This window comes from Geospiza fortis, unplaced genomic scaffold (assembly GCF_000277835.1).
Source record: "Geospiza fortis unplaced genomic scaffold, GeoFor_1.0 scaffold666, whole genome shotgun sequence".
Taxonomy (NCBI): Eukaryota; Metazoa; Chordata; class Aves; order Passeriformes; family Thraupidae; genus Geospiza; species Geospiza fortis.
In genome coordinates this window covers 909,338-929,524 of record NW_005054470.1, presented here as the reverse complement: position 1 = coordinate 929,524, position 20,187 = coordinate 909,338, and the positions used below count along the sequence as shown (strand labels likewise).

Here is a 20,187-nt window from a genome sequence, read left to right as displayed (position 1 = left end):
TGTTTCGGTTTCTTTGGTTCCATCATAATATTGGATAAATTTTGTGGCTGAGGAGTCCAGCTGACAGTTGGTGCTGGCAGGTGGCTTCTGAACAAAGATAGGTGTGGCATATTTCTTTTGATGAGAGGAAGGTCAGTGGAAATATTAGATGGTGAAAAGTGTCCCTCAGCCTGGCGCGTGTTCTGGAGTCGCTGCTCTCTGCCAATGTCTGTGCTTCACTGCTGTCCCAGGTTTGCATTGACTTCACGTAGCCTGTATCAGCCAAGACCTTTCGCAGTGCAAGGATAAAATCTTTATGGCTATCTCCACAGGTATCTATGAGATATATTCTCAATTTTCCAAATGATGAAAACTCTGATCCTCTGAAAGTGAAGCAGACCTGTTTAATGTTAATACAAAGGCAATTGCCAAAGGTTAACTGCCTTCTGAGTACCCAGATTGTTCCCTCCACTCACTACAAGTTCACAATCTGCTTAATATATGCACAGTCAGGGAGAAGCTGTAAATATAATGCTAAAAGCAGACGCTTGGAACTATTGCTCTTGCTTCTCTTCAGCTTATGCAACTGTTTGCAGTAGCTTGTTGCCAACACAACTGTTGTGTCCTAGTACTTTGGGCTTCATCTTCTAAGTCTCCTGAATATGCTGTTCCCATTACAACACTTTGAACAGATCCATGTGAGGAGGTTTTGCAAGACCAAGCCATTAACTGAAAGCCACAAATACATCACCACCTGCTTAATTCATCAGTCTAGAACTGAGCTAGCTCATGAAGTTGTGCCAGCTGGAGTCCTGGCTAAAAAAAACCAAAACCCTGGTAACCAAACATTTTGACCCTCAGAAGCCTAGACCTCAAACTCAGATAGGTCATTCCACTTTCTTCCCTTGCAAATGACCGAAGTTCATTCTTTCAGAGGTTTTCCAATGGGTCTTGCTGACCTTTCAACTGTACCTTTATGTCCACTGATAGCTGTTCTCATCTGCCTATTCCATCTGCAACCACAGCCATCTCCCTGCAGACAGACCCAGAAAATCTCTGACAATAAATAACATTCTTGCTCCACAAGCATTTAAGTCGATTGAAGGTGATGAGGTGATCCAGGAAATTGCTGCTCTCATAAATTCCAGTGTCTGTGCTTGAGGCATAGTGTATTCTCTGGTACTTGTCTGCCACTGTTGATCTCCAAGAACCCCTTATAAAATTATAGCCTAATGCTTTAACAAAGTGTAGGTGGGAAGGATGCATTTTATGTAAATTTAGTCAGGAAGTCTTTGAAACTAATTGCTTAAAGTGAGTGGGGAACGCTGATGGAGTGTGATAGACACAAATTTTTTTTCTGCTTTTAGAATAGACAGTGTTGATTAACTGGGCTCAGTATAGCACTGCATATATTAACTAAGCATCCAAGTGCTCATGGATGAGCCTGCTCTGTACATGAACTAAACAGGCCATGCTCTGGATGTTAACACAGATGTGGATTTAGGGAGTTTTGGTGTTACACTTCTGCAGAGAAAATCATTGGTTTTGGTGAACTTGGTATTGACTTATTGTCCTGGCCTAGTGTCAACATTTTATTTGTAAAAATGGAATCAGACAAGAAAAAAAACAAACAAAAAAACCAACCAAACAAAAAACCCCAAACAAACAAACAAAAAAACAAGTATGAAGTCATATCTGCAGAATAGACTATTTCTTCTGAGAAGTCTCAGACTTAGGAGTAATGGGAGGAAAATTCTCCTTCACATATGCTCCTCAGCATCAGTACCCCTGAGAGGTGTCAAAGGCTTGTCTGTCAGTCAGCCTGCTCGTTTACGTGCCAAGTCCTGTTTGGTCTTTCTGGTTTGTGCTTGTTGTGCTGACTTGTCTGTGAGAACAGCCTCTGATCTTTCTTTAGGGCCATTCTGGACACATCCACCATTCTGCAGGCCTGGGCTGCACTCCTTGTTCCCGGTAGATCACCTTGCGTTGTACCCATATTTGCATCCTTATAGAAAGTCAGTGATTCATTTCCACACTAGCTGGAGGCTAGAGTTACAAGTTAGAGTTATGTTCTTGATCTAGACCTGGGATATGCATGCATGTCTACATGTATTTGATAGCTGAATAAAGCACATCACTGTGCCTGCTGCAGCAGGCCAAAATTGCTGTTCTCAGGTATGTATGAGTGTGTCATGGATCTGTGCATGCTTCCTCTCAGCATGAGAGCTGGGCACTTGCTGTTGACTTGTGTTCTGTTCCCTGCAAGATACCTTGACCTAGTTCTAGTGGAGAGAACTAGGTTTTTACAACATCTGAGAGTGGATAGACTATTCCATTCTGTGTCCTGTGGAGGTACATGTGTGAATCCCTGACCACTTCCATGAGCATCTCACTGGGGTGACTGGTGGATGTGTGACAAAATGGAAAAGGTCAAAGGAAAATGCAGAGCAAGAAGCAGCTGCAAATATTTGCTGGAGTGAGCTCACAAGATAACAACTAAGTTTAAAAGATTATATTAAAATACAACTAGTATGAATTAAATCAAAATACCTTATTTCCAGAAACAAAACTAACTTGAATGGATGAGCACTAGTGAATTTAAAAAACAAATCCTCATGAAAATGATCCAGTGTGTCTGTTTGGAAGCACCCTGTGGAGAACATGTCATGATTAGAGGTCTTTGGAAAAATTGATCTTCAGAAGACTGTGGTTTCTGTGGGTCTCCCTTAACAGGAAAAAAAAAAAGATGGATGTGAGCCTTTGATGAGCAGTGCACAAGGTTAGGTAGCAGTCACAGCATATTCCGCCTTACTTATGTGGGACACAGAGCCAGATGCATCGCTGTTACATAAGCCTGCTGACCTGCATATAGAGCTTTGTGGTAATAGGAGTTTCAGAAAAATAAATCCTATTCAATTTAGCTTACACAAAGACAGAAAATCCAGGTATGTTTACAATGGGAAACTCCACAGAACACGTTATTCCCTAAGAGGCTTGGTTTTAAAATTTAAATTGGGAGGGCTCACATTCTTGGGACAAAGAGGATAGGAGAGGAGGCAGTTAATATGATGCAAGATCAGTCTGCTGACTAATGCTACAGTCTGGATATTTGGGGAATGGGACTACAAGTTGTGTTATACACCAGCCATAACAGCCTATTATTCAAGTGGTGCAGCATGAAAAAAGTTCATGCCAATTTGCAGAGGATTTTGATGGATTTGTTTAATTTGACTGTATTATGATTTGAAATGAAAATTAGTATTTTTTCCATTCTTAGTGAATAAAATAGAATACTTTCTGTTGGAAAGGACCTACAACAATCACCTAGTCTGAAGATAATGATATCTTGAACTAGAGACATCAGGCTCTGGGGTCCCCAGCTTGAGGAATTCTGTCTGGATCCTCTGGCTGCCTAGGGTGCCAAGGAGTTACACATTTCCAGGCTTCCAGGCTCTTGTTTCTTTTCTTTCTGCCTGGTGAGCCAACAGAGAGCTGGCAGCCTTGGAGTTGATGGGCAGAGATACTCTGCTCTGAGTTTCTTGGCATCCTGCCTAATGAGATCTGTAGAAGAGCCAGCAGCTTAGGAGCTCTGCAATCTCTGAGATAATCCTGGAGCAATAACTTCTTTCTAACTCCCACTCTCTGTCAACTTGTCAGAAATACACTTGAAGAGGACCTGGCAGGAAACTGAGTGTGACTTCTGCAGTGTCATCAAAGTCAAATGTGCCATTAAAAATGTTTCTGACCACTTTTAGTAACCCAACACAGAAATCCTAACATGTCACCTGATCCTGGAGGTCCTGCACCCCTTTGCTGCTGATATTGTGGGTACAAAGCTCAAGGAGGCAAAATAGAGGACAAAGAAATAATTACACTATTCCAGTATCTTTGAAGTTGGGATGTGGGTCACCTGCAGCTCTTCACACAGCACCAGCCTGCCTGCAGTCAGATGGCCTACAAACCCCAGCTGTCCTGAAGGTATTGCAAGATGTGATTATTCCAGGAAGGCTCTTGACTGACACAGCAGCTAGAATGATAGTGCTGGCAAAGTAGATGAAATACATGTTGGTATCCTGTGTTTTTTCCCATACTTGCTTTAGGATTGACCCTGAGGTTTGTGTCTGAGTAGAGATACTGGTCCAAACAGTGTGCACAGGAGAATTTTCTGGGCACACATGAGCCCCAAGCATGTACTCAAAATTCAGTAGGTATTGCCAATGTGAGTTATAGCATCCTAAAGGTTGCTGTAATTTATATTTATAATCTACAGCTACAGAATGATGTTTTAGCAGCTGGGGAGCCCTGGAAGGTGAACATCCTCTTGCTTTTCCTAGACATAGAGCTGGGGGATGATGGGCCCTGTGGCTCACTGTCATGACTGTGGCCCCTGCAGGGTGAATTAGGACTAATGATGCAATGCAAAATTGCCCAAATGACAGGGAGAATCTGGGCCACTGTGTTCATCTTGTCTGATTTCCAAATTTTTTAGTGCTCAGGGGGACAGCATTATACCAAAGTTCGAATTCCTGCTATGTAGGTCATATGCTGCATGCTGAATCCTCCATCACAGGGATGAAGCTGGACCAGGGAAGCTTGATTTGCATCTGTAAATATCAATGGGAGTAGCAGATGTTTTTCTTTTACCGAATAATTTCCAAGGAGTTTAATTAGTGATAAAACCATCTAGGCTTTTACTCTTGGTGGTACATTAAAATATGTTGCAGTAACTGCAACTTAACTGCAATGTGTTGCAGTTATTAAACTCTGCAGTATTTAGATTTCTGTGGTTGAGCAAGATTCACTGTTGGTCTGGAGGCTTTGGCAGTGACAAGTGGCTCTGCCATGGAGTATTCAAAAGTACCATCACCCTCCTGATCCTGCAACCACGGCTGTGCATCCTCTGTCTCTGTCTGACACACAAATCTGCAGTGGGTTCATCTGGGAACAGAAAGCTCACAGACTTGTAATGATACTGCTTTGAGTATTATTTTTAAAAATTAAAATCTGACCTACTCTAGCAGTTATTCTGGCATTTTTTGGGACTTTATAAAGATCAGGCAAGGAAAACAAAGCAAAACAGTAATGTTCAAATAGTTGTGTCTTCCTGTTTTGCTTTGGGGTGCAGAGCATCTAGAAATGCTCTTCTTCAGATGCTGCTTAATCTGCTCTGGATGCATATACATCATTATTGCCTGCATGGCTGGAGAGGCTGTGAGATGAAAAATGCTTTGTTGAAATGTGAATTCACTTGCCTGTTTTTCTTAGGCTGATAGCAGCAAGGCAGACCTGCTGATCAGTTACTCCTATGACTGTGCATTTTAGGGGAAGATATTTCTTTGTTACTGCTGCAGCTCTGTTGTAGCAATTAAAAAAAATGTGTCTAAGGAGGAGGCAATAACTCTGAAAGTGTCTTTGATGACTAAACATTATACTTTAAATATGCAGTGTTGCTGCTGATTTTTCCAGTCTCCTGTGAGTCATAAAATCTTGTCTCATATTGAGTGAGCTATTCTTAATGACCTTGACTTAAAAATAAAAAAGCTTGTGACCTCCCCTAAGTCAAATAATTTAAATTAATGGTTTTGTGTAGGATATTTGAAGTGCTTTTCAGATCATTAAAATTCTTGAAGGACAATGGGCAGGTCTGCGTTTTCAGGCATCACTGGTGTCCCCAGGACAAAGCCCCTCTGACCCAAAGGGTGCTGTGCCATACATGAATACAGCCCTCAGTCTTGTGTGCAGCTGTTACCATGCAGATGTGAGTGGAACTGCCTGGGAGGCTCATCTAGGAAGGAGGCAGAATGTTCCAGAGTCTGTAGGGCTCAAACAGCCTCCACTTCCAAGGGCCTTATTTTGTCCTGCTCACAATTTGTGCTCTTCAATCCCAGCAGGTTTTTCATATAATCATGGCTGTACTTACAAGGTTCATGGCTGCTACCTATTGCAAATATATCTGTTCCAGTGGTGTTCTACAGCTGCTCTGTGAGCATGATACTGCACACTGCCAGCAGCTAGGAGAGGAGAAAGTTAATATGACACAAGATCAGTTTGCTGACTGATGCTACAGTCCATATATTTGGGGAATGGGACCACAAGATGTGTTGTACACATCTTACCATGATGATTTCTATGTTAAGGGTGCCTCCCTGAGAAATTGAAAGGGGAAGGATGTGAAATAAACCACGTTGAACACACTTTTATTGCATTTTTTTCAGGGGAGGGAAGCTGTGGGACTCTTGTGGGTCAATCTGCCTGTTACATTTTCAGCACTGGAAGGAACACCATGTTGTAACTGGGTGCATTACAGTACTAAAGCACACAGTGAATTATATTAGATGTGAAGTATTTGTTGTGGGTTGTTCCTGCTGTCTGTTACTGCAGGTAATTTCTTGATAATGCTCACTTTTTTAACCTCAGCAAAATATGCACATGATGGAGGTTTTCTTCATTTTTGATGTGATAAGATAGTAATTTTGGAATTTACTTTTTCATTTTACTGGGTTACATTATTGTTATGAGATGCTTCTCAAAAGCAATGTGCCTGATACACAGAGGGTACCACTCTGCCATCATATTTGGACATGTCATGCTGTTACTGTCTCTGTAGTATGATGTTAACTCATTTACATTAGCTTTTAAATCTGTTATGATTGTCTTAATGGGAAAAATGTAAATAACATTAAGTTCATGTGCATAATTTACCACAAAAAAGTGCCTGCATTTAATAAATGCTGTTATGTTTTCAAGGCTAATAAAGGCTTGGAGCTGTCTAAATGAGGCAGTGCCATTATAGGAAAATCAAATCAGCAAAGTAAATGGAGTCCTGTGGAAGTTCCCTTGAATACAAAGGTGTTTTAATTGTTTCTTATTTTAAATTGGAATAAGGCCACTCTTTGATAAGGACTAGCACTGGGTGAAGACTATATTAAAAAAAATCCAGCTGGTTTTTCCTTTTTTATGTGTGTGTTCCAACAATCTGTGATCAGTCTTCAAGGTTTCCTAGTCTTGTCATTTTAAATTGGTGAACTGCCTCATATCGGCACGTTTCACCCTAAGCCTCTTGGCAAACTAACTATCCTTGGCTGCATGTTGGAGATTTTGGGTTAGCAATTGATCTCAGAAGTGTGTGTGTATGTTACTGCTGCCTGCCTGCAAAGTTGTGGAATATCTGATGAGTTGGAGGTTAGACATCAGGGATCTTCTGTAGGCATTTACATGTCAGAGCTGCAAAGGATTGCAAGGATATTGTTCTAGAATACATTTTTTGAAAGCAAATATATTATATGTATATTGATAGGCCATTAACAGGAGAAATTAACTCCCAGAATGACATTCAGCAGAACAGTGAGTTCAACTGTCCCTGCACATTTCTAAGATTCACATTTGCAGGTCCTCTTCACTATGGTTACCCAACCTTAATTAAGACTCCTAAGTTGTTCTTCTCCAAGCAGTGTGAAAATGAGTCTGTGTGTGTGTGACATTTTTATTAAGAGCTCTGTAGCATTAAATAGCAGCACTGCTTGTATTGTTGTATATTGCCCATATTCTACTGTTAATGAAAATAATGTATTTTCCATAGAGTTGAGTAAGACAAGGCTCATTTATCCTTCATGAATGCATTTTTCCAGAATTACGCCATTAGTTTCATAAGAAAGAAACTGACATAAAGCCAGAGAAATTATGTTGAATGAAATCTATATATGTAACCTTTTCTAGTATTTTATACCTTTATTAAGCACAAGAATGTAGAAATACCTACCATTTTCTAACAGAAGAGAACATAATTTATTTGGGGTTTTCAGTATTCATGGTTGGTTAGTTGGTTGTTGGGTTTTTTCCCCTTGGATGCAATTCCTTTTCTCTGAGATATAGGCAAGCTCTGTTGGCCATTGGTTATACTTGGGATCAATATGTCTTCATTGAGAGTTTAATGAGATTCACACCTCTAGAGCTGCAAAGTGAATCCATCAAGTAGAAATGCATTTTAGAAGCAGCAATTTGTGAATGAGAAGACTACACTGAATACTATTTGATCTTTTTTTCTTTTTTTACCAAGCACAGAAATCAAATATTTTTGTAAAGACCATGCTCTTAATTATTTAGCATTTCTTTACCAAACAGCTGAGGCATCCCATGTGTATTATTGCAAAATGCACCTTTGCAACCTTTCCTTTCTTGTAATCACTTTCTTTTTTTACAATTTTCCTAGTTGCAAGTAATCAACTTTTTTCTAAATGAAGATGTTTATATTTTAAAGCAAGGTACTATAAAACACATATTAAACAATTTGTGGTAGATAATTTTCTATTAAAGTGTGTGCTTGCCACAGACACATTGATTTTCTGTAATTAATAGAAATTTTTAAATTACTGGATTCTAATAATGATATAAGTTAGACCAAGTAAAATATCTGTAATTACATTATAATATATTAAAGAATAGCACAAGCCCTCTTGCCTGGAATTTTCTCTCATTTGTGCTACTGTAGCTCCTGCATAATGCTAGAAACCAGTGGTGCTTCAGTGGCTCTAAAGAAAGGATAATTTGTGACCCTTGATAAGGGCAGAGGCACGGCACAGTGCTTCTTTTATATTTACAGCAGAAACTCTTTTTAGTTGTTGCATAGGATCTTCTTCAAGTACTTTTTCACAAATAGCAAAAATATGCATTTCTTTGTTGGATATAAAGAAATTTTATTATTCCTTAATTTTTCAGTTTCTTTATATTAAATACCTCTAGTGCTACAAACCAATGAAAATGTGCTGTTTCTGGCCCTGCACATCAGGGCTGAGGTACTGAGCAGCCACTGCTGATTTGAGATGCTTAATGCTGGGCTGCACACTGGGGAAATGTCCCCAGTATGCATTGACTGATATTCTGAAGTCACATTTGAGCAGTTGGAAGTGCATAATAGTCCACCACCCAAACCCACTTCAGATATCAGGCATTATTTAGACATGTTTTTACTGTGGTATCACCATGCCTCATGTCTTCTTTCAGATGACCAAAAGAAAATAACATCCCCCTTTTAATATCTCTGTCTTCTAAATGGAAGGAACTATTTAACTTCAAATGAAACTATTTAACTTCAAATCCTTTGCATTCATTGCAGGTGGGCTCAATGATCTGAAAGGTCTTTTCCAACCTAAATGAGCACAGGGCCTCTCTGAGATTTTAGGATTGTGTGTACAGTCCTGCAGCTGTTAGTGTTCTTCCTTCCAGATGTTGTTTGTCTTTAAAGTCTCTATATTGGCTTGTTCCTTTCTGACTTTGGTGCACACTCTGAAAGTTTTAGCAAAGCTTTTACTGCTGTACCTTCTTAATGGGAGGAAGATGACTTCCATCCACCTTGTGCTCTGCAGGGGATGGAGACCATGGACCCTGGCAGGGGCATAGAGCTCTGCTCTCCAGGGAGCTGACTGGAGTGGAGGAGTCCAGCAGGACAGCTGTCTTTAGGAGGCGGTCAGCACTAGTTTTCTTCCACCATTATGAGCTCTCTAAGATTCCTTAAAAATGGTATTCTAGATACTTGAGGGAGAAGACTGCTTGTCCTGTGAGAGGAGGCCAAGGGGTCTAGGCTGGTTCACCTGGGGAAGAGACAGATTTGAGAAACACAGAACCACAGAGCAGAGAGTTCCAGGCCCTTCACAGTGATGCATGGTAGAGGGTGAGACACAGTGGGCATAAGATGAAACAAGAGAAGTTCAGATTGGATATAGGAAAAGCATTTCCCTCATGAGGACACCCCAGCAGTGGGACAGGCTGCCCAGGAAGGCTGTGCATTCTCCACCCCAGGAGTTATTCAAGCTTTGATTATGTTAAACCCTGGGCAAACTGCTCTGACTTTGGAACTGACTTTGCTCTGAGTAGGTTGATCTAAATCACCTTCTGAGGTTTTTCCTCTGGTCTTACAATTTCCTGACACTTAGCACAGGATGAACAAGTACAGATATGATGGACTGGGAGCAGCTAGAACAAAGAAATGCTGGTGCCTCCCAGAGATGATAAAAGATTGGGGAACATCAAGTGAGTGCATGAATATGGATCACTGATCTTTGTTATGCTGGAAATTATTTGGTCCTGGCTTAGAGAGCAGTGCACAGTCATCACTTTTATGTTTCAAGGTTTCCTTTGAGGTTCCAATGTCACAGAGGAATCAGTTTTGTTTAATGACCTTCTACATTAACAGTTTTTTGTGTTGGTGACTAAAATTGATTTTGCTTGTGATATGAAGGAGCACAAGCCCAGCCTCTGCATCGTTGCTCAACCGTGTGCTTCAGTCCTGCCAAAGAATGGGAGGCCAGCAAATTTCTGAGCATCAGAAATACCCAGGCTGAAACTCTTAGGTACAGTATTGATAAAGATTCAGCTGGATTTTAATCTCTGTGATGTGTGGTTGGAAACTGCACCTTTGTGCTTGAACCCTGGAAATGCTTGGTCGATGCTTTTCTTTGGCAAAGTAACATCATGAAGACCTTTCTTATTTTCCTCAGGCATTTCACAAGAGAGAATTCCTCCCTGACCACAGTAATTACAAAACAATTCAGTAGTGGTTTATGTTCCACACTTCTTAGATAAGTAGTATGAAAAAAATAATAAGAGAAATGTGGAGGATAAATGTGTCAGAGAAATAAAACTGCAAGGAACACAAGGTTTCATAAAGACTTCTGGTGGACAATGAAAGAAGGGGGTGAATAATTCACATAAGAAGGAGCAAGGATAGACAAAGAGGATGAAAAGAATGTGAAAAAGAAAGTGAAGAGCCTGACAGAAGAGACTGAATAATTGGCAGCTAATGTTTCAAGAAAAATATAATAAAAATTGAAGGAAATATTAGCAAATAATCATTTTACATTTGTAAATTTTCTTAGTCTAGCAGTGCATGTTTGACAAATATTCTTTAACCACAATTTTGGAAAATTAGAGAACTTAGTTTAAATTTAAACTGATGGATAACAAAAGTTATGATCACTAAAGTGCAAAAAAATATAGCTTCATTAAATTAATGAAATTTGAATCAGATTTCCATTATTCTGGCCCCACCAGCTTTCAGTGATAGTTTTTCAAGCATAGTTTTCCATGACAATTATCCCTGATACTTTAGGGACATTCTTCCTTTTGAACAAGTCAATAAACTGACAACTGGTAACAGTGGGTAGCTCCTATGCAACCAGTTGAGGAACTAAAATTGCAACCTCTCTGTCTTCTAAAATAAAAATAAATTTTAGGAGAATCTAGAGACTCACCCTCCTGATCCTCCCCAGAGCTTATGCACAGCAGTAAGATCACAGAAAAGAGACTTCATGTACGACTGGAAGAGACGGGGATGTATTTCAGACTATCCCAAAATACAAGGTTAGCTCTGCTGGTACTAAGTCATACTTTTCTTTGTAATGTTAATTAGAAATGAAAAAGTACCTGATGTCCTGAAAAATCCTTGGAAGGTGTGGATAGCAATGAAAGTGTGTTCTGTTGAGTGTTGTTTTGATTGCACTTAGGCTACAAAGACATTAAACAAAAAGAAGGTGATTTATGGAGACTCTCGTAGTGTTCCCGTTCTTTGCCTGGAGATAAGAATGAACTGCAGTGGATTTTCTGGATTTTTTAGAAAAGCCTGGACTTTTCTAAATGATTCAAGGAAAAGGAATTCCAAACCCAGTTTTGTCTGGATGCACCTATGGCAGAAGCAGAATTAATGTATAATGTCTTATGAAGGTTGCAGAAAGCTTCTGGTGTTGTTTTGAATGAAAAGCAGGTCTGAACATTTCCCAGTTTCTGATCCAGGATGGAGAGCTGAACTAGGGAGTATGCAAGGGCCTAAATGCCTCTCATCACTTGGAATCCTTGATGTGCTCCTGCCCAGCTGACACTCTCCTGGCTCAGTGACTGACTCTTGCATATCTCACTGGTTTTATGTCCTACAATAATCAATCTAGCTGCTTCTCCAAAAATGTCTTCCCCTTTATTACTTTGCCTTGCTCCTTAGGATTCTTCTTCATTTCTGTTCTTCATGTTTGGAAAAATCTTTCCACCCTGAAGTATAAGCCATGAAGGCTCTTTTCTTTCCTGATTTTAATTTTTCTCTTTTGAGGGGCATGTTGGTGACTGGGATTCATTTTAGTATTGACAGTTAATTACCAGCCATTTATTATAATAATAATTGCAATATAATATTTTTAACAAAATTCTCTATGCTATTATCATCTCCTGTACTCCTGATGTACTAAGATGTGTGTTTCTCCAGTACATATCAAGTTTTAGCTAGAGTTAAGCATGCAGGTAGTGCATCACCGGTTATGTTTAACACTAATAATGACAGCTTCACTGGAAATTGTAAAGCCTGATAAAATCTTTTGCAGGCTTTGAAATTTAATATCTGAGGAAGGACACAAATGTTGAGTATTTCTCTGAGAAGAGTCATAGAAACAGGACTTACTTGGAAAGTTGGATTTGTGATAGCTGCCATCCCATGAGTTGAACTTTATCCATGAGACTTCAGTAGATTCCTGCCAAGTGGGTTATGGTTGGGAAGATGGCAGGGAATGTTTATTTCCATACTGATGAATGGAAGTTTGTCTTGTGTACAAGAAGGACTAGCAAAAGCGAAAAGCATGGAATGTGCTTTTCACCTAAATCAGTAAATCATGTGAGAATGTCTCAACATGTTTTGGACAGTTCAGTTTCTACAATGCGCTGCCATTATGCTGTGTTTGTGTGGAAGCACCTGGGCACACTGCTTCCCAAATGCTTTATTTTGACCTTGGATGAATAACACACAATTCCCTAAATTGTGAAAATACAGATACTTACCTTATGCTTTTCTCCTTTTTTCTCTCCCTTTCTTTTTCTCCTCCTTCCTCTTGTCCAGGGAAGAATGTATCAGTCACACAGAAGAAGCAGTAGAACTCTGAAGGATGGATGAAATGTGGTTTGGCCTGAAGGTGACTGCAGCTGCTCCATTATGGGAAAAAGTGAGAAGTTGCCCTAAGTTGCCATCTGCACCATTTTAGCCACCTGCTGTAGTGGAAGCTGGCCATGGACACCAACCCAATGTGTGGTTTGAGTCTGAGTTTTGTTTTGTTTTCTTGGGATCCCAGTATTTGCATTTTAAAGCAATTATCAAGTTAAGCACAATCTCCATCTTCATGGGTCTGCTTATGCGGATATGCAGTATCTTCAGCCTTGTGTGGCTTTGAGCATCCCTGAAAAAGCCTTTGATCTGAGTTGGGATGTTTAGTATATCTGAGGCTGTGGTACTTGAGGGTACAAACTGTTTAGCAAATGAGACAGAATGGCATTTTTACCAGGGTAAGTTGGAATTGGGAATGATCTTCGTATGTGCTGAGAGGCACTTGGAACATCAAAGTGCTCTGTCCTGATACTCTGAGTATTTCAACCACATGAATAGACCACACTGAATTTAACTTTCAGATAAAGCACTTGCAGGCACATGTGCTTCTCCTGAAAGAGGCCCTTTTGTGCACTCTGGTTGGCAGCAGCACGCAGGACACAAACACATTTTGCAACCATGCTACCCAATACAGATTACACACCACAACCCCCACTATTCACCTCTGGGAGCCCTTTGGGAAGGCAGGGAGATGTGAGAGCAGGCACCAGAGCTGTACCTGAGGAGTCCTGGGGGTGCCTCCATCCATTCTGTGACTAGAGGCACAGAGCACTATTGAGTCAGTGGCAATACTTGTGCTGACCTGAATGGCAGCAGCTGCTCTCAAACTCTTACATTGTGATGCACTTTCAGTTTTGATAACTGTTTTATGTCTTGTATTTCACTTTGGCTTTTTTAACGTTGAGCTAGCTGCTAGGATGTGCTGTCTTTGCAATGTATAGTTGCCCCAGTAATTACAGATATCCCTTGAAAGGAAGCAGAAGAAGAATAAACCGTGGAATCCCAAATCAGATTAATGTAATGTGCATTTCTAGATTACAATTAGTAACAGGATGACATGTTGTCATGGTAACATGTGAAGCTTAACTTCAAGTTCCTAAAATAAAGCAATGACATATGTGTAGGTTTCTATCCATTTGCATACTATCCACATGAAAACATACATAATTTCTACAACACTCAGGCAATTAAAACCTACTCCTTTCTTCTGAATTAAGTGTTGAACTAAAATATCAGGCCTCTTTCCTAGTATTTATGCAAAATCTCCCACTATCAATTATAAATGTTTATGATGAAGTCATCCATTTTGTAACATCTTAAGCTTTCTGCCTTTTGGTTTCATTTTGGAACAATTAAGGAATGTAGAGCACTCTTCACTCTTTGTGGTTTGTACCACATTGATCTTGAAATTCTACTGCCTCTTCATACAAAAATTGTCCAATCAATATTGGAAAAGTCTGCTTATTAATTACATTGATAGACCAGTGGATGTGTTTCATGTGGCTGAGGATTGGGAAGTAAAACTCCAACTTTACCTCAAATCACTGGAAGAAAGCAGTAAACTTTTCATGTGAGATTGCTAGCTAAGACAGAGAGCCTAGTTATTATTTTCTAGTTGCCTTATGGTGAAAAGTGTTGTCTACTTGTTAGAGAGTCTGAGTTTCTTCCACTAAGCAGAAGTTAACTTCCTTAATGTGCTGTCATGGTAGAATTACCTGGACATGCTTTACATGTATTGTCATTTCATGGTAAACCTTCAGAAAATGAAAAATTGGGCGCTTTGTTCTGGTGCTTTCTATGCACAACATTGTTTTGGCCAAATTCTTTAGTCAAAATTAAGATGCTGCTAAGTTCTGTGAGTAAATGCAATCTCCCTCTGTCACCCTAATTAGACAAGATGGGCAATGTTACACGGAAAATATGGTTTCTTTGGCAGTTCACTTATTTATGTGTACTTTACTGTATAGACCATTGGAGGATATTGAAAATACAGATTACAGGTTGCTCCTTAAGCGACCTTTAAATCCCAAATTTTGTTCTTCGCACCACTATGGTTGGCAAATGCTGCAAGTACAATGATTGACTCTGGCATGATAAGCACGTTATATTCAGAATAATGCATTTGCTGGGAAATGTATCACATACACAGCAGAGCTCCCAGGATAAGCCGCCTGCTAAAGCATGGCTGATGTTTGTCCTTGTAGCCTTTTAAAAAGAAGAAACTCTGATTTTTGTGTTTCATAAATCTACCTGTATTTCTCACTTGCAGATGAAGGTTTTTAATATTTGAATTTACTGTGGTTATGGGGTGGAGGGAGGGACATGTGCACGCTGGGTTTTGCCACTAATCCTTTGGAAATCCTTTAGTGCCTTAAGGAGGCAGAGGGGTAACAGGCCCTAGGATTACAGAAACTTGTTCAAACCTCTTTCCTGCTTTAGAAGAATTCCTTTAAAATATGTTGTGCCTTTGGCTCTAAATATATTTGCATTAGAAATCAGTAGCCATGGGATTATGGACAGGAATTTCTGCCCCTGTAGAAATGTTAGGAAAGAGAGTATACAATTTCTTGTATAGGATATCATCTAAAAATATAGCTAACTTAAATTCTGCAGTTGAGATCCATACTAGAAAAGTTGCAAGTTGCAGTTAAAGGCGGGGGAAAAAAAGAAAAAAAAAAAGAGAAAGTTTAAATATACTGGATTAAATGCTTGTATCATTGAAGTGACTGGCAAATTTCCACAGGATTTCTTGGGACCAAGACTTCATGCTTGCTTCTACTTGGCATAAGAAATTCTCAGATGTGGTAGATATGTGGGTATCATGTTCTCTTTAATGTTGTAGGAGAGGAAAAGAGAGATCAGTAGTTTTGGACACCTGCCTTGATTTGGAGTTGCTGGTATCTGTAGTATAAATCTCTGTTCACTATTGTTTCTCTGTGTAATGTGGACTCTTGCTTTGGGAATATGAATATGCAAATGTAAATTCCAGTGTGAGACGTTCCTGTGCAGTGTGCCAACCGATGCCAAACAACTACATTTCTCTACTCTCTGAACTGTGGTCTTTTTCAAAAAGAGGGAAAATGTAACTAACAGATGAAAGCCACGCCAGTGCCAAAAAAGCCTGCATGAGGCAATTCATGTATCACTCACTGAAGGTCCTAAGCAGCTCTTAGGAAAAGCTGAATAAGCTTTTAACTCATGAGTGAACTTTATCTTCTAGGAATTAAGAACAATTTGTTGGTACAGAGCTAAATTTAAAAGAAAAAACAAAACAAAAAAAAAAGAAGGCCTGAAAATCAGACTGGTGGTGGTCTTCTCTTTTGCTCCCTGTGATGACAAGCAAGTTTTAAAGAATTTGTAAATAGTTAAAAGAAAATCATTACATGGCTCGCAGTATGTAAGACAAGGCCCAGCATGAAACAGATTTTTATAGCTTTTTTATAACTTTACACTTCTGTCTTTTGTTTCGAACTTGAAAGAGGAAACCATGTAAATTAAATAAGGAGTGAAGACTTACTGCACATATTTATTGACTGAAACAAAACTATTTCCCCACCTCCTGAGGTATTTATGACCAATATGGGATGAATAATGTACGGAGATCTTGCCTTCTGAGCTCTAGTGCTGTACAACTGTTTAACACTTTTGCACAGCCAACAGAGGAGTGGTAACCAGAAGTCATGAAGAGCAGTTGTTAGGGCCACAAATTTGGATTTGAAGAGGTACCAAAGAATGCACAAAAGAAGCTAGGATTTATGTTGTGATACTTATTAAGCAGGTGTAGCAGTTAGACTGGGGAGGCAGGGGTGTTTGTAAATAAATGCAAAAAGTTTAAACTCTGACCCATGACCACCCTGTCACTGGGTGTCACATTAGTTCTGGCTATGTGAGAAGCTTCAATAGTATAAAAGAGGCCACTCATATTTTAACTGTTTCATGAAAACCTTCTGGATAACTCTTCAGCAAAGATTTCCACTCAAAGACATTTCCATTGATATCAACTGTACATATGTATTAATATTCAGTGTAACTAGGAGGACACAGAATTGTAATGAAGTCACAAAGTCTACTTGATGATCACAGATTTGTAACTCACAAATTATGTAAGATATGTTGACATTTTATCTTGTTAACAAGATGTATTTTTCTATGTTAGCTAAATGTATAATTTGTATAATTTTGTATATTAAATGTATGCATATTTTAAATTAAATACATTATAATTTTATTATTTTAACTTTAAAATGGTGATAGAGCTTCTGAAATACAGTTTTATATACAACTGTATCCATGGGTAGCAACCCAGGAAGTCTCAGTTTGAGGAAGGGGCCACCTGATCATTTAACAGGGTAAGGAAATTGTTATATCCGAGCTTTTGCTCCTTTTGGTGGAGGAGCTGCCATTTAGCTTCTGCTGAGTTAGTGGAATTAATATGAGTTGGCAGAATACTATGGGCTGTATAACTGCTCATGAAGTGGGTAACCTGAGCCATGCCCAGCTCGTAGCTGTGTTTTAGATTCAGTTCAAATCACCAATCCATGGGATGGAGTTTTGTGGGGGGAGGGGGACCCTGCTGGCAGAGATACAGCAGTGCCACAGAGCACACAGGGAGACTGACTCTGTGACCTGGCAACTCTAGTCACTCCTCTGGAAGAAAGAGAACTCTTGTCTCTCACATGCCTTCCCTTTGGACCGTTTGTGCCTTTATTGGTCTGATGATTCTGTTGTAAAATGTACAATAGCAAAAAATAGGTGCAAAATTGTGGTGCTGTTTGAGGGTCCCCAGGACTAGGGAAGAGATGAGAATCTTGATTCCCTGCCTCAGAAGGCTGATTTATTATTTTGTGATATATATTATATTAAAAGAAAATGATATACTAAAACTATACTAAAGAAAGAGAAAGGAGACATCAGAAGGCTAGACAAGAATGAATAATAAAATCTTGTGACAGAGTCTGACACAGTTGGCTGTGATTGGCCATTAACTAAAAACAATTCACATGCTAGGTAAACAATTCTCCAAATCACATTCCAAAGCAGCAAAACATGGAGAAGCTGATGCTTCCCAGCTTCTCAGGAGAAAAGATCCTGGCAAAGGGATTTTTCAGAAAATATGTCAGTGGCACAAAATGTACATTTTATATTCTCTGAGGCCCTGCACCAGGGAAGTCCTGTTCTAACTCATGATGTTCATGCTGTTGGAAGAAGAGCTCAGCTACAAATGAAGCCAAGGTATGTGACACCCTTCTTGTTGTGCTTTTATCCAGCAAGACATTGTAGGTTTTGAAGTGTGAGGCAAGTATGTCTCTAGGTTTGCTGCCATCACTCATCTAGTCTATTTGGAATGAAGATCCCATAAGAAACAGGACACTTTCAATCAAGTTCATCAAGCAATATCAAAACAGGATGAGATGCACTGTCTGCAGAGATTATACCAAAACAATATATTTCTGCAAAGCTGCATACTTGCTTTTAGGCAAACTCACAGGATGCCAGGGCATCAGGATGCAATTGAGTCTGCCTCTGTAGCACCAAAATCTGCAATTTGATCTCTTACTTAACAAAGGAATAGTATGCATCTGGTGATTGAAAATAGTTTTTAGTAAACTAAGGACTATGGTATGAAGAAAACCCAAAACATTTAAAAGCAAAGACAGACTCTGGTATTATTATGCTTCTTTCTAACTAGAAAGTTTAATGCTGCTTCCTAAAGCGTTGATGTGACATGTTCTCTGAGTCTTGTGATCTCCTTATGTATCAGAATTAATATGAACCTCCTGACTTAAAAATAGCATTATTCTTTTTTATTGTTATTATTTAAAAAACCCTGAGTGCTCTGGAAACCTGAACAGTATTGTCTAACTAGATCCCAAGTGTAAACAGAGTCCATCTTAGCTCTATGGATGATAAATAAAAATGCTCTTCATTTAGCAGATGAATGCAATATGCAACATATTGGACCTACTATGGGACCTTCAGAAGTTTTTATTCTGGAAATTCAAATTAATCTCTTGATTACAAAGAAATAACTCATAAAATGAATATTTTTCCAATACTTGCAAAGACAGGCAAGTCACATATCACACTCCATGTACCACCTTCCATATTTCACTAACTGACAGGGTTTGGTGTCCTGTGTAGGAAAAAATTGATTTTTTTTTCCTCCAATCTGATCAATAAATCTCAATGTTACCATCAGGAACAAAAAACCAATATTTGCCCATACAAGAGAAGACTTTAAAGAAGCAATGAAGCAATGTCCTACAAGCCATACTTATTTTTTTTCACATGCACTGGTGAAGCCTCAGTATGATATTAACGTGTTAATGTGGAAATACAGTTTATTAAGTGAGCTGTAGATTCCTGGGCGATATATGCTCAGAAAGGTCAGTTGACTAAAATCAGAGTGCCAATAACCAATAATAAAAGAAATTTTGACTATCTTACTAACTCCCCTCATGTGAACACTTACAGTATTGAATGCACACACAAGATTTAAGACAGCAGATCCCACTGGATTATAAATGCAGAAAAGAAAGATGTTTTCCTTGGATGTATTTTGGCATTGCTCTGGTATGTCACATCACTGCTTTTTCACATGGTTTGGGTCCATGGGTAGTTGTTAATGAGAAAGATGATTATCTGGACTCATTTCTGATGAAATCCCAGGGACCTCTCTCTTTAACCTCCCACTTCTCCTGATTTGCAATTAGTAATTTGCAATTTTTCTCATTCTGGGACCACCAGGTATGCCCATGGACCAAAGACAACAGTGCAGTGTGGTTGGGTTTGTATTCAAACATCACTTAGTACATGAGCAGTAAACAGGCCTTGTGATTGATCCACTGTTTCAAACTTGCTTAGTCACATAATCAATCTCAGACCAGTCTGTTACAACGTGTTATTTCAGAGCAACAGAAAATGTCTCTTATGTAACTACTGGCGTAGTCAAAGTCTGTGACAATTGCAGAGATTGTCTGCAGGTGCAGGAGAGGAGTGTCCAAGCACTTGTGAATTTGGTGGATGATCTTAGGCGCCAAATCTCAGGATGATTGTAAGGCAGGGCTGTAAGGATGGACTTTCTGAAGCGGGCTGTGCGGGGAGCTGAGAGGAGCACACTCTCCACTCCTCCTGCCTTGCTTTTGGCAACTTGGAGCCCTCTCAGTGAAACGAAGCCCGCCCTGGTTCGTCTCTTTCTGCGGAGGCCAAGTCAGGCGAGCACCATGCGGGCCCGAGAGCCTCCGGGGTGCTGAAAGGACAGCTCCGGGGGGCGAGCCGCGCTCCAGCCGCCCTCAGGG

At 39.6% G+C, this 20,187-nt stretch overlaps 1 protein-coding gene across 1 annotated transcript in view; it reads left to right on the top strand.

Annotated features, from left to right (window-relative positions):
- Positions 1-17,097, top strand: part of CUNH4orf50 (chromosome unknown C4orf50 homolog) — an 85,258-nt gene extending 68,161 nt beyond the window's left edge. The window contains exon 14 of the mRNA XM_031062850.1: positions 12,848-17,097. Within this exon, the coding sequence (XP_030918710.1) occupies positions 12,848-12,901 (54 nt within the window). The 3' untranslated portion in view covers positions 12,902-17,097. The remainder of the gene's footprint in view (positions 1-12,847) is intronic.
- The last annotated feature ends 3,090 nt before the right edge of the window (positions 17,098-20,187 follow it).